The 14,545-nt window shown below is 41.3% G+C and overlaps 1 protein-coding gene across 6 annotated transcripts in view; it reads left to right on the forward strand.

Moving 5' to 3' along the window:
- Positions 1 to 1,685: 1,685 nt before the first annotated feature.
- Positions 1,686 to 14,545, forward strand: part of DENND1A (DENN domain containing 1A) — a 190,604-nt gene continuing 177,744 nt past the window's right edge. For all 6 annotated transcript variants that reach the window (XM_032200166.1, XM_032200169.1, XM_032200167.1 and 3 more), the window contains exons 1-2: positions 1,686 to 1,743; positions 8,658 to 8,728. In XM_032200166.1, the coding sequence (XP_032056057.1) occupies positions 1,727 to 1,743; positions 8,658 to 8,728 (88 nt within the window). In that variant the 5' untranslated portion in view covers positions 1,686 to 1,726. The remainder of the gene's footprint in view (positions 1,744 to 8,657; positions 8,729 to 14,545) is intronic.

Consider the following 14,545-nt stretch of genomic DNA (forward strand, 5'->3'; position numbering starts at 1 on the left):
CAGCATTGCATTTATCAGCTTCCTTATTTTTTCTGTTATTATTGATTGCGTTTTTTTTTTTTTCTTTCATAGTCAATTTTAACAGTATCCCTATAATCATACATATATCTGTCAAATGAGGGTAAAACTTTCACTGTACTGGTAAACTTTACTGCAATGGTTTAGTTAAAGGGGAAGAATATCCTCAGTCTGCACACACTCATTTTGTCTGAAAAGCTACCTTACATTGATGTGGGCATGTCTGTAGGAGCCAGGGCACCCTGCTGTGGATGGCTCACCTTTATGTAAGGTGTAAAGGAGGGCAAGTCAGGAGCTGTGGGCAATCGTGGCACAGGCTGGGCCTCAGTGACCCGGTGCGGTCCCACAGACATGAGGCTGACAGCAACAGACCCCAGAGGACTAAACCAGGGTACCGAGTGGGGCCAGGCCCCCAGGCAGCACAAACCCTGAGGCTACGTGGCAGAGGGTGTGAGGGAAGTGTGGGGTGCAGGCACCTGGTCCCAGGGGGGAATGAGGAGCACCCCTTTCTTCTCACCTCCCCTGAGGTTTTGAATTGTAACTGAGAAAGTTTTCTAGGGTTTTCTCCATAAATGTCTACCGTATTTTGTATTTATTGCTTGAATGAGGACGGTACGGTTTCTCCTACCCAGCTCTGTGGGGAGCAAAAGGGATATGTAGTATATCGTATGGCCTCTCTCCCATCTTTCTGGCTGACCAGAAGCAGGTGGCTTCAGCACTGAGCTGCATTTTTGGAAGTCTTTGTAAAGAAAGTCTTCCATTACGTTTTTCCCCTTCTCCACTGCAAATCATCTCCACCTCTTAGTCTTATATTGGCAAACTATGCTAGAAATTGCCCAAAACTTCCTCAAAACTTATTGTAAAACATGTTCATCAAAATGTTGGGGTGCCTGTTTGATCCTGTTTGCCAGCTCCAACAAGGCATGTTCCAACATCTGTCTCATCACTATTTCTGAGTCAACGTTAGCTCTGTTTTCAGCAGACCGCATCTCATCTCATCTCATCTCATCTCATCTCTCCTTCACTTCTGCCTGGGAAGCCTCCAGTCCCCTTTAGGGCCCTATTGGGCTTGTTGTTCTTTTACTGGTGCTTGTTGCTGTTTCACTTGGGCTTGTTGCACTTTCTAGGCATCCTACGCTTCTGCCACAGCCCTGCAGGGCACAGCTCCCCATCTCTGTCTGAGGGCTCGCCCTTGTTTCCTCAGCCAGCTCCTTCTCTCTGCCCGAGGGCTCGGGCGCTTCTTGCCACCCACCGGCCCTCTGGGGACAGCTGGGACCCTTCCAGGTCTCCCCAGGTCTCCCCAGGTGCCATCTGCTCGGGGGTCTCCCCTCAGGGCATCGCTGCGGGCTCTGGACCTGCCCGGGGGGTGCCTGAGGAGCCGGCGCCCGCTGCCAGGAGGCGCGGGGCGGGGGGCGCTTCCCCCCCCTTCCCTCAGCCCCCTTCCCGCCACTTTTGCCCTGAGGCGGCCCAAGGAGGGGACGGTGCGGGGAGGGAGTGGGGGGGCTCCGAGCCGCCCCCCCCTTGTCCCCGCCGCACTACAGCTCCCGGCAGCCCCCGTTCCGTGACGCGCCCCGGGCGACGGCGACGCGGGCCGGGCCGGAGCAGGGCCCGATGCGGCGCACAGAGCGCGGCCCGCCCAGCGCCGGCCCCCGCCCCCGCCCCGCCTCGCTCCGGCTCGGGCCCGGGCCTATGCGGCCCCCCGCGGACCATGGGATCCCGGATCCGGTGAGCGCCCCGGGGCTCCGCGGGGGAAGGGGCCGCGGCCGGGACCTGCACCGGGACCGGCACCGGGACCGAGCGGAGGCCGCGGGTGGGCCACGGCCGAGCCCCGGGGGCGGGCGGCGGGCGAGGGGGGGGCCCCGCGCTGCACGGCCACGGCCCGGCCCCGCCGCTGGCCGAGGGGGGCACGGCGAGGCCCGGGGGCGCCTCCCGGCCCCGGCGGCTCCGTGAGCCGCATCCCCACGGAACCCCCGCGGGGCCGGGCCGGGGGTTGGGGCCCGGCTGGGGCTGTGCGGGCCCCGAGGGTTGGGGCTGAGGGCACTGCCCTGGGGGGTGGGGGTCGGGCTGAGGGGAGGGGGGGGGTGGGCTGCAGGGGGCACCCCAAAGGGCACCGGCTCGGGGCTCGGGGGGAGGCGAGGGGCGCTGCAGTCAGGCCTGCAGCTCCCTGCCCGCAGTGGGTCTCAGCATTTTCATAACTCAGGGGTTGATTTATTGGTAGGAGCTCTTGATAAGTCACGGATCCTGATAGAGATCTCAGTTCATTGCGCTGTGCCAGGGTAATTCCTTCCTCTGAGGTGGGTAGGGGTGCAGTAAAGCTGTGGCTGTGCAGTGAGCGCTGGCATCTCTGTGTGTGCAAGCTGTGCTGGGGACGTCCAGTTAGCCCGTATCTCATTGAGCAATGTCAGTAGGTGCCGTTGAGCAACAGCTTTTCTTTCTTTAACACGTTGCTTGTCAGGATTACACAGGGCTTCAACTTTTCACCTCTGTTGTCTAATTTGAGTATAAGACTGGAGTAGCAGCAGTAGTTTGCATCGTCCTTGGTGTGATGACACGTCTCTGTATTCCCAAGCCTCTAGGCTGGGTACACGTACCTGTACTGGTGTAGGAAAATGTAAATGGGTAGCGAGTGCCCGCAGTCATAGTGCTGAGGTGACTGGTTGCTTCCAGAAAGCAACCTTTCTTCTCTGGGAAAGGACGCTTTTTGCCCTTCTGTGGAGTATGGGTTCTCCACTGTTGCTACAAAAAATCAAAGAAAAATAAGTTAAACTCTTAGCTTCTGTTCAAAGTACAAGTTCAGTCTAAAACCGTTGCCGTTTTCTGTAACTTAGAGTGTTGGATCTGGCAGCAGTCATCCTTGCATGGATCACTTCAAAAATTGTGGTCTGAAATCACTTTTTATGATGCCTTTTTCTTAAACCACTTGAAGTGGGTGATGCTCTCTTGCGTCTGCTTTGCTGAGTGCGGATGCAGGCACTTGGATGGGGAGCTTCAACTGGAGCCCTCGCTGAGGCGGGAGATGTGGCAATTAGAAGTGTTTATAAGCACCAACGGACTTACGGGCTTTATCTGTACAAAGTCTGTTTCGGTGTGAGTGTCTCTTTCAGATAACTGGCAAATCCTGCGTCTTTCTATGTTGCCAGGAAAACAGAGGTGGTGACCCTGTATAAGCATTATGCTTCATTCCTCCAGGACTTCATGAGAAAGCATTTTGTCTGCTGAGTGATCAATTAATTTTGCATTGAGGGACAATTAATACATTTCATTTTCCTTCCTCTGATACAAACTACAACAGCACCGCGCTTTTGCCCTTATTCTACTTGAGCACCGTTCACAACAATCGTGAATTACGCAAAGAATGAGAGAGCCTATCTCAGAGACGTGTCAGGTCTGCTCTTTTGAGCCAGATGTCTAACCACACTGAGATTTTTGTTAAACATCTTTGGGCAGGATCTTTCACCTTCTGTGTTGCCAAGGGAAATGATAACTATTAAAAGGGAAGAGTGGATTTTGTTGCTAATATTACAGCACATTTTACATGTGCGGTATCATATCCAGGTTTAAAATGAAGGAATTGGAATGAAAAGTGTTAAATATTTGTCATGTGGCATAATGCTTGTAGCTTTTTTTCCCAAAATTACAGATAAATCTAAGGTTTCACCTAAAGTGATTCAAGTGGGGTTTAAGACTTAACAGTTAATCTAATTAATTAAATTAATTAACATACCGTACAACTTATGCCATAATTCAGAAATACAGAACTTAAAAAAGAGTCTGCCTAGAATACATGTACGCTCCATTTTAAGGTAATTTGAGGCTTTTCTTTTGACCTCTTCCTTTTTCCAAAGGGTGTTTTTTCTAAGTTTCGTTCCTTCGTGTAAGATTCTTAGAAGCAGCCCAGACTCTGGAGGCATTTGCTGACTTGAGGGTGGTGTTCACCTCTCACCTAATATGTCGGTGGTGTGCAGCACAATGCTTTTGCAAAGAACCCTAAGGCAGGGAATAGAGTCTAAAGATATTGGTGAAGTTGCTCTGTGAAGTAATCTTCCTCGCTGTCAACAGGTGGGCTTCCCAAGCCGTGACATTAATGAATCTGAAGTTAATGCTGTGCTTCCCCTCTTGTGGGAAGTAAGGAACAAAGTTCTTGTTACAAACTTGAAAACAAAATTGGGCTTCTGCTCGGATTTATTTTCAAATTTGAAATTTTGCTATTGCTATCAGGACTTTCATGTTCTATCCTTCTTAATTAGATTTCTGGCTTTATTTTTATTTTTATATAGGCTTTATTTTAATTATCCTTCTGGGATCTAGTAGTAAAGAAATAAACTAAAATCTGGAAAACACATTCTGGCCCGAAACAGACCAGCATTTTGAATTTCTGTAAAATACTGTACATTTGAATTTCTGTGATTTTTAAATGATTCTTTGAATCATCTGAAGTACTTTTCAGGGTGATAAGTAGCTTCCTGGTTGGGGCAGGGGCTGGGAGCACGAAAATAATTTTATGATGGGGTATACTGAGGCAAGCCCTCTTTACTCATAGTGCCAGTGAGTTTTGGAACCCTAGCAAAAATCCAGTAGTCAGGTTTCTTGCTTCTTGCTATGGATTGATAATTAGGAGGGATATTAAACTCTGGCACACGATCACTTGCACACTCTGCGATATGCTCCGCATGAAACCCAGACATATGTCAGTTATAGTTTTGATGGATGTATAGTAATGAGTCATTAGAGTGAACAATTGCTTAGAGGAAATTATCAGTAGCTGCATCAGAAGGAAATCACGAAGTTGCCAGCGGTACTGTAAGCTTTTGGCGTGCGGGTAGCTGCAGGCACAGAACAAGGTCCCACCGGGGCGTTGCTCCTCGCCTTGGCGCGTGCCCTATGGCGTGTGCGAGGCACCCTGAGCTGGGCAGGCTCTTGGAAAAGGAGTCTAGTTGGCCTGGTTGTTCTCGCGTCGTGGTACCCTTCAGTGCTTAGTACCTATTTACCTATTTTGAACAATGTGTCAGGACCAGTTTCTTGCATGGAATTGCTTTACAGAGTAAAAAAGTTGCCCTGGTCCATCCCAGCAGTGATTGGGCTTCACTGAAGAAAGAAGAGATCCCTGGTGCTGGTCTGTTTGCTGTAGAGCTTGCTATGTACTGAGATGTGGTATTACCTACTTAGGCAATACCAGGCAGAAAAAGTTAAAGACATGGAAGTTAGTAAGGGCTGGAGGTGCGATATCGGCAATGGATTAGCAATCCTGAACTTCTATAACTTTTTCTGTAAGAGATCAGTAACTAAGTCTTGCGACAAGAGAGCTAACGATCAAACACTGTCAGGCTCCTCTCTTATGCATCGTTTTTGTAAGTAGAATGATTTTTTCTGTCATAAGTGCTACTGCATTGTCCTATGTGTAGGGAGAACACTGCTGACAGAATCCAGATTGTGGCCGTAGGTGTATGAGATGTGCACTTCCATATAGACAGCTTCGGAGAAGAACTTTAATTTTACTCTTCATAAATCTTGTGTAAGGCTTATTTTAAAATATTATTTCAATATAAAATTTCTTACATATTGTTTTGATATTAAAGCAATTTCTACATCGAAGAGGTTTGCAGTAATTCCTACAAAGAGCACTTATCACAGAAGTGTTCTTTTCTCATAAAAACTCATCCTAAATTTCTACTTACAAAAATTATTGCACTCCTTTTTCAGATTATCGAGTTATCAAATAAATGCGGTACTTTTTACATATGTGTCCTGTGCATTGCTTTTTTTATCATATGTATGTTCACTTGGTAATTCAGCATGTGTCTGAGTGCTACCTGGAGGCTGTGAGGGGAGATCTTTGCACAAGGGGGTTTGGGTTCCCAGCGCTGGGGACAGGTCCAGTGAGCTGAGGTTTCGGTACAAGGCACATGCAGCATTACATGGCTGTGGGGCAGGTTAGTAATCATAAAAAGAGACTGCAAAATATACATATTATGATGCATGTTTATGCAGTGTTTGCAAACTGTATGAAGCCTCTTAGTGACTTGTTTCCTTAATTCCACCGAAAAGTTATAAAATGCTCAGAATTCAACAATGGCTTCATTCTCACGTTGACTTCATTCTCATACCGAGGTGTTGGCTTCTTGAATGCAGTCTTTAATACAGAGTTTCTGACTTGGCAAAACTACTTCAATTTCACTGTTCCTAGGAATAAGTGAACGTTTGTCATGGAATATTAAAATAGAAAAATTTAATGTCTTTTTGTCTGAAAGTTTTGGTATATAGCATGTGCTCTTGCCAGCTGTGTTAAGCAGTGTTTTCACTGCAGAATTTAAACACAGACCCTAACATAATACTAAAAAGGTGTTTGTTATTTTAACCATTAGCTGGAAAAATATTAGAAAATGTATAAACTTTTAATTAAGGAAACAGGGTGCTAAAAATAGAGATATAAACAAGGAGGGTAAGATAAGGCTGCACAGCAATAAATTTTAACGGAAAAATAATTTTTCTGTGTTAAGTGGTTATCGTATCATACTCATCCTGTGCCAGGACTGTAGCAACATAGCTAAGAATCTGAATTTTTGAAGCAGATCATGTGCAGCACAAAGAAAATTAGGCAAGTTTATTTCATGCTGCAAAGTAATAGTTGCTTTGCTGATCTTAGGTTCTCATAACTTACCAATGCACTGCTCAGAAAAATGGCTACTAAATGCAAATCAGTTGGGAACTGGTGGCAAATTAAATTAAAATTAATTGAATTGTGGACAATATTGTTGCTCCTGAGAGGTGCTCTGTAAAATTGTAGAGTGTGATCCTATGCTACTGAAACCAATGGTAGCTTTTCTGTTAATTTAAATAGGTGTGGGATTTGGCTTAGAGCCATTTGACTTGCACTGAGTGGGTCTGTGGCATGAGTAGAAATGTTTTTTTTAATCACTTTTGGTGTTAAAGTAGGATAAAAATAATATACATTCTCTGAAGAGCAGGCTTAACTCCTTCACATGTTTATATTTTTGGTTTGAGATGCTGAGGAAGATGATTTTTTTGTTGCTGTTTTTTATTATTCAGACGGGAATTCTGGCATAAATATAATTTTTTTTTCTTGCCATTGTTTTCATTTGTAGCTGTAAGGGAACTAACAGAATTTACAAGTTACTTATACCTCAACAGATTTCTAATTTTAGATAGTTTACGTTAACACATAGGAGACAATATTATCACTAGAAAAACAGCTATAAATTTAGAACAGTTTTGATACTTAGTTTTAACTGGAAAATCTAAGAATAAAGTGTCACATGTTCCGACTTACAAAATCCCTATTTCAGTAACCAAAAAATTATGAAGTCTAATGTGTGGTTCTCTTTAATCTCATCAAAAATTCTGGAGTTGCTAAAATTGTTAGGCAGAAACTGAACTCAAAATATGCTTTCTTATACAATCACTTGCGGCATTTATATGCTCCTTATGAAGTGTATTTCCAGAGCTTCATTTATGGAGTTGGCTTTAGAATTATGTTAGTAAGAGCTGAAAATGTAGGCTAAGTGTTTTTTTCAGTCATATAACATTAACTTTCTACTTTTAGTACTGGTATACTAATAACTCTGGATCAGAATAGGCTCTTTCTGTAAGCTTCATTTGCCTTTTGTAGCTGAATTTGGTATCTCCTTTAACCATATCACCTATTTCCTTTTTTCATCTGCATCTGGCAACTTTCCACATTTAAGACTGCAGTGTCTTGAGGCTAAACCTTGTGCATTTGAAATATTCTCCAGCAGGGCCCTTCTGACAAAGAGATGCAACAGTTATTAAGAGGTATTAAAGAAGGGAACTGTCTTCATCCTAAATACAGCCTCTTTTTTTTTTTTTTTTTTTTTTCCCCAGCAATGTATGCCTAAAGTGGCTTTGCATCCTCTTGACTGCTGCTGCTTTTTTTTTTCCTTTTTTTTTTTTTTTTTTCTGAATAAATAGGTGTCATGAAGTTGAACTTGAGGGTCACAGTAATGAAAATGTGAATCTGTTTTATTTGTTTCATGTTGGGCAATTTGACTCTGCTTTCAAATTGGTGAAGAGAAAAGGGTAATTAGGTTTTATTTTATTTTTTCTGAAAAAATATCCAAGATGGTATTTAGCATATACAGCGATTTACTTTCTCATTTGAAAGTAAATGTGAAATAAAAAATAACTTGCTTTTGCAAGTTGTATATGTAATCACAGTTGATATTATGCCCAAGAACTGAAATAAGCATTGCTTTGCAGAATGTTACCCAGGGGAACAAAAAGCATAGTTCTCTTTTTCTGGCAAAGTTTCTGAATAACAGGCCTGTGACATTTTCATATGTAGAAATGCAGACAGGTCACGGTGATTGAAATGACATAAAGGATCTGTGTGCTTGATTTCAATTGTTTTTTATTTAAATTTTTCTTGGTGGAATTCATTTGGACACTGTTCATACTGACTGATCTGAGCCTCAGTGCCTACCTGTTACATTCCTGCAAGGCAGAAAGATCTGAGGTTCTCAGGCCATAAAACAAGGAATCTATTTTATGAAGTTGTCACTGTAATGTATGCATTCTTAGAACCCTTTTTGTCTGAGTAATTGAAAGCATGCTTGGAAAAAAAAATCTGTGTGTTAAATACTTTTCTTTTTTTCCCCTTTCAGACAAAATCCGGAAACTACCTTTGAAGTGTATGCAGAAGTAACTTATTCAGGCATCAGTTGCATTGGGAAAGGTACTGTTTTGTGCTGTAATTCTACCTATTTCTTGGCTAAAACTATTCTTAACCATGTAGTGCAAGGTAATGAGGTATATTCATTATTATGTTCTTCTACCTTTTAAAGAAAGCTGGAATCTTTTGCAGTTGGGACTAATAATATGAAAATCCTGCCTCTGTCCCTATTTGTGGACAGTTTCTTGGGTTCTTTGACCGTTTTGTCCTTTGTCTTTTGGAATAGAAATAACTCTTACTTCACTGAGTTGAAAAAGTAAAAGCATTTTCAGATTTATATTTCTGCTCGTATGAGGAATGATTAGGTTTAAATTAAAAAATAGTCCAAATGTTTTTCTATGGAATTTATTTTTACTTACTATTTCTTAGATGTATACAAAAGCATTGTCTTCCCAAAATTCTTCCTTTGATCAAATGATTTTATCTAGAAATAAGGTATGGAAGTAGCTTATGATTTGGCTAACTAATGATTTTCACCAAATACTGTTATTGAGTTATAGCTATACAGGTATATTTCCATAATATTATTTCTGAGAAATATTCCTATGTTTATGCTAGAGAAGTCCTGTAACAGCTGAAACCAACATGGAAGTGTATTTGTGAATGTTTGATTATCCTTGTTTCTATAACTGGTGAAGTTGATTAAAAAAATAAACAGGAAAAGCAAAAGTTGAAATTCCTAATCTCAGAATTGATTTCAAGATTCTGTTTTGTGAGGTCAGTCTCTAGAAAGTTATGGAAAGGAAGGATGTCAAAATGAAATCATTACAATTAGTCAACACGTATTGAAGTAATATACCATTGATCTTTGGCAAAGCAATCCTATGTTTATTGTATATATGGTACAATGAGCCGTAACTTTATTGGCTGGGGAGCCGCTTATCTCCTTCTATATCTGTATTTGTTTGTTACAATCAGTGAGAGCCAAATAACTGCAACTCTTTCCTTTAGTGCCAAAGCCTCCATAGGAGTTGTAACTGGAATACAGTTTTGGCTTGTCCTACTGCTGTACACCGTCACAACTATTTGATGTAACTGCAGGAGCCCTTTTAATAACTGGTCTTTGTTTCTGCACATCTGACCTGGATTCTAGTGCCAGAAAATCTGAACAAATTTGACCGTAAACATTACATTGTACAGTACTAGTGTCTGGGTATAATCTTCTCTTTGAAGTTTGTTTGCATCCCCCTGGAGGGATTAATTCCCTGCTGTGGGAAGGTGGGTTAAAAAGCACTGAAACTACTTTACAGGTTTTTAATTGGAGAATTTAGTATACATCTTGTTCTATAAACCAACTGATTCTGTGGGAGTTTCACTTTAGTTGTGTTTTTAAGTTTGTTGTATGCACTTGTAGGTGCAAAATATTAGAAATGGTTGTTCTTAGTGTGTAAAAAAATATAAAAAAGAACTACAGTTTGTATGTTCTGAAGTTATTAATTCTGTCTGAATAATCTTCTAAATTTTTTTCCCCACCTAATACTTTGTATTTAAGAGTTGTCTTGTATTCTCAGAAGTTTTAGATGAGTGTATCTCCAAATATTCTGTCCTCATGTTCTAAGCAAAGCTAGTTGGTTGTTTGCTTCTCTGCAGTATCACCTGTATTTAATAGCTGTACTGTATTTTCAGGCAAAACGCCATTCTAGAAATATAGTCCTAGAGACCTCCATGTAGTCATCTCTTTCTCCTTCCTTGGCTATCTAGTCTTTGCTGGAAGACTTAGGATATATATCAGTGTGTTTTACTGGAGTCACAGGAATGTATATTAAACGGCAAGGAGCAGTTACTATTAAGAAAAGCAAAACATAAAAAAAAATGTAAGGAGCAAATTATCAGACATGTTTAAAAAAAATCTTCCCAAAGAATGGATTCTGAAATGAACTGAGACAACTATCTCTGAAGTTTATGTCTAGTCTGGTAGTGCTATCGACCGCTTATAATGCACTTAATTCTTGCATCAATTTTCTAATACAGTCTTGAGGAGAGTGAATTGTTCCAAAGCTATAAAAATCCTAGTGTGGGAGATTGTCTGGCTTGTGGGATGGTAAAACATGCCTCTGTTTTGTTAATAATCCAAAAGTTTGTATAGCAAGGGATATTTTCCATGTAACTGTTAAGTATCAACTGCAATTAAAAGCTTTAATATATTTCATGGCTCATTTGCTTCTTGCTGAAATGGGAAATACTGACTCCTGTTATTAACTACTGACAGACAATTGTATATTCAAGTAGCTTTATTGCTTGTATAATTGTTAACAATCGTACATTAAATGTTTAGTAACTTTCCAAATGGATGAGAGCAGCATTTTACATCATCTATAGAAGGCTCCCTCTTAGTTACCAAGACAGTTGACTGCAGAAGAAAAAAAAATCTATTCTGGGCTCCAGGAAAGATCTCGATAAACTAGAAGGAGTTCTTGGAGGGCCACCAAGTTGGCAAGGGAGCTGGAGCACTTGTGCTGTGAGGGGAGGTTGAGGGTGCTGGGCTTGTTCAGCGTGGAGAAGAGGAGGCTTCAGGGGACCTGTACAGCAGCCTTCCTTACCTGTAAGGAGTTCATCAAGGTGACCGGCTCCCAGTGCATGGCAGGAGAACAAAAGGTGATGACACAGATTGAAGCGAGGTGTTTTAGCTGGACGTCAGGAAATGTGTGTTCACCGTGAGCATGGTCAAGTGTTGGAAAAGGTCACCAAGAGAGGCTGTGCAGTCTCCATCCTGGGAGGTTTGAAAGACCTGACCGGGTGACAGCCTGAGCAGCCTGGTCTGGCCTCACACCTGACCCTTCTCCGAGCAGGAGGTTGGACCTAAGGACCGGAGATCACTTCCAGCCCGAATTATCCTATGATCCTATGGTTTGATTCCTAGAAATGCAAGCTCCAGGATCACTCAGGAGATGTTTTGTATTCCAAGTAAGACATGAAGAGAAAAATTTGTCAAAATAAAGAAAGTTGAAAAATCAAACATTTTGTTCCAGTCCAGGCACAACTGTGCCGAACAGCAGTGCGGTGTGTGAACTGAGGAGGGAAACGGTCACGGGATCAGCTCAGCTGTGGGCTCTTCAGCCTTTCTTGTCTGGATTGCTGAGAAATAATGAGTATCTGTTCTCAGCATTGGTAATTGTGTATTTCTGCCACATGAAGTCTTCGGTATGTTGTGGAATTCCTAATTCAGTTGGATCTAAAAGCTATATTTGTACTTTTCTTTGCATATTCATAGATCTTATTTGGGTACTTACAGATTTTTCTTACTGGGTCACTTTATGTAAATGTGATATCTGTATTTTGAGAACCATGAAGATATTTCAAGAGAAGACATTTAGCGATCCAGTCTTCTGTCTCAGCCTAATGAATGCAATTTCCTTGGAAGCTGGGAATTCCCAGTTTCCCTTTGAGTAACTGAATCTATTAGAGTGGAGTTGGTTTTTGTTTGGTGTTGTTGTGTTTTTTGTTGTTAAGAACATCTGACTTCCTGAAATTGAACAAAAATACAAAACTGCTTTTATTTTAACTTCATGCTCACCCTTAATTTTTTCCTGGATAGTTCTGACAGTAGGAGTATTTCTAACTTCAGTTATCATTTGGATTTAAGGAGCTACTTGCCTTACTAAATCCAGGTTATTACTTCTTTTTTTTTTTTTTTTTTTTTTTTTTAAAAAAAAAAGTAAGAAAAAGCAAGCAAAGAATTTTTAGTTTTGTTACAATTATTTTAGAGATTTCACTGATAGGAGCTAACCTTTCTTCAGGAATTAAATAAAATAAAACCTTGAAAATTGAAGGTGGAGGGAAATAAAAATGCAGTGCATTGCCTAGCAGATACCAGTAATATATTCAAGACATAATCGAATTGTATCAGTTTTGCCTTTCTTTTGCAATACTGAAATATGACATAGTTTCAACTGAAACATACATCTATTCACTTCTCTGTAAAATAAGTGTTGTAGCACTTGTGAACACTTCATGCAAAGTTTAAGGTCTACCATTGCTTTTGTTAGGATGCTTTTCAATTTCAATAACAGTCTTTGTAGCTGAAGATGTTTGTGCTGTTTGTTTCATTGCTGATGTATCTGGTGCTTTACAAATAAAGAAAGATAAAAGTTACTTGTTTAAATATACCCTGGAAATGCTAAATTCTCTGGTCTTAGGGGAGAGCTACAAAGAGCTTGAATTGTTTCTGTTACAAATTGTAACTGCTGAACTTCTAGAAATTCAGTAGTGTTTTATACTCTTGACATATTTAATGTTTACAAGTATGGTATAACACACGGGAAAAGCACTTGCTGTTTTTGAACTTCAGCTAAAATGTTTTCTCCTTTTACCAAAACTTTTCAGATGCAATAGAAAGAATTTACTAACAGTTTTCATTCAAATACCTACATAAAGCAAAATCATGCTAACTACTTAAGAAAGCTTTCTTTCAATTTTTCAAAGCACTTTATGATCTGACAACTGGTGCAGTTCATTCCTCAGAAATCTGTGACAAATGTAAGGATCTTGCTGGACCTGAGCCAAAGATCCCCCCTTGTTAGAGGGGGCTGTGAGGAGAACTGGAGCATAACTGTCAGACCATTGGTGTAGAAAAAGAATTTGTTAGTCTAAAGTAACCGATCAAAATCGTCTCTAAGATATGAACATCTGAAAGTAAATGCTCGTGAGAGTGAGGCACTCCCCCTGCACCCCTGTCTGGGAGGACATAGCATGCTTTTGTATGGGGTTTTTGTGTTCTCGCCAAAGCAGACATTATAAAAGTACGTCAAATCTGTAGCTTTACCATGTAGTGTGCCAAAGGCCTTTCTCTCCAAGGACCTCATCTTTCATCTTTTTGTGAGTGTAGCATAAATTCTTGCTGTGTGTTCAAGGAAAAAGCTGAAATGGTTTAGTACAGTTAAAGGATTTTTCTTTCTTTCATTCTTTTTATTTTTTTTTTTCATTTAAAATCATGGTAAGTTGGAAGCCTAAACGTGATAGCATGGACATAGTGTAAGTGTGCTAGAGTTTAACAAATGTTCACTGGATTAGTAAAGGAAATGTAGTTTATACTACTTCTTTTATGACAGAATTTAAAAGGTCTTGCTGGAAGACTCGCCATGTGCTTCTTTCTTTTCTCGAAAACATACCACCAAGTTGAAAAGGGAGATGAATCTTAGAAGGAAACTATTAACTCTGAGGGAGTTTATCATTGTTTGAGAGAAAGGATGGAATTTGCATTTGAATTGGCTCTGAGAGTAGCATGTACTACTAATCTTGTTCCTACTAGAAGCTTGTGAGTAGTTTAAGTACTTCCTTCTTTACTTTTCATGTTCTAGCCCTGTGTTGTAACAGCTCTTCCCCCACCCGCCAGTAGATCACGAATGTTATAACTGAAACTAATCGAAGCCCTTAACTCTGCAGGGAGATGTCATGATGTACTCGGGCCCTAAAAGTATTCCACGATTGTCGCTGTGGTTTCTGTGACAAGACTTCCGAGGCAGAGGGAACCAGCAGGCTTCTGCCTGTGCCAAATGCACGTGCTGCTGCTCCTTGCCATTCTCTATCCTATGTTTTAACTTTCACTGCCACATCAGTACCTGCCAAAACAGATCAAGTATTGGCTTGAACGTCAACACTGGTACTTGGGTAGAGTTAAGAGTTGGTAGTTCAAAAGTCTGTAAACCCTACCTGTGCATCTGTCAGAGCAACCTTTATTTTGTGAAGTGGAAGCATTTTGTTGCTTGAGGTTTGCTTGTTATGTATCGAGAAGTAGGTAACATACTAAATATTTAGGACTAACAAAGGAAGTGTAAAATTCACATTATGTTCCAGTAAAAAAGGGCTTTGCGTTGAATGTGT

Source organism: Aythya fuligula, chromosome 19 (genome assembly GCF_009819795.1).
Source record: "Aythya fuligula isolate bAytFul2 chromosome 19, bAytFul2.pri, whole genome shotgun sequence".
Taxonomy (NCBI): domain Eukaryota; kingdom Metazoa; phylum Chordata; class Aves; order Anseriformes; family Anatidae; genus Aythya; species Aythya fuligula.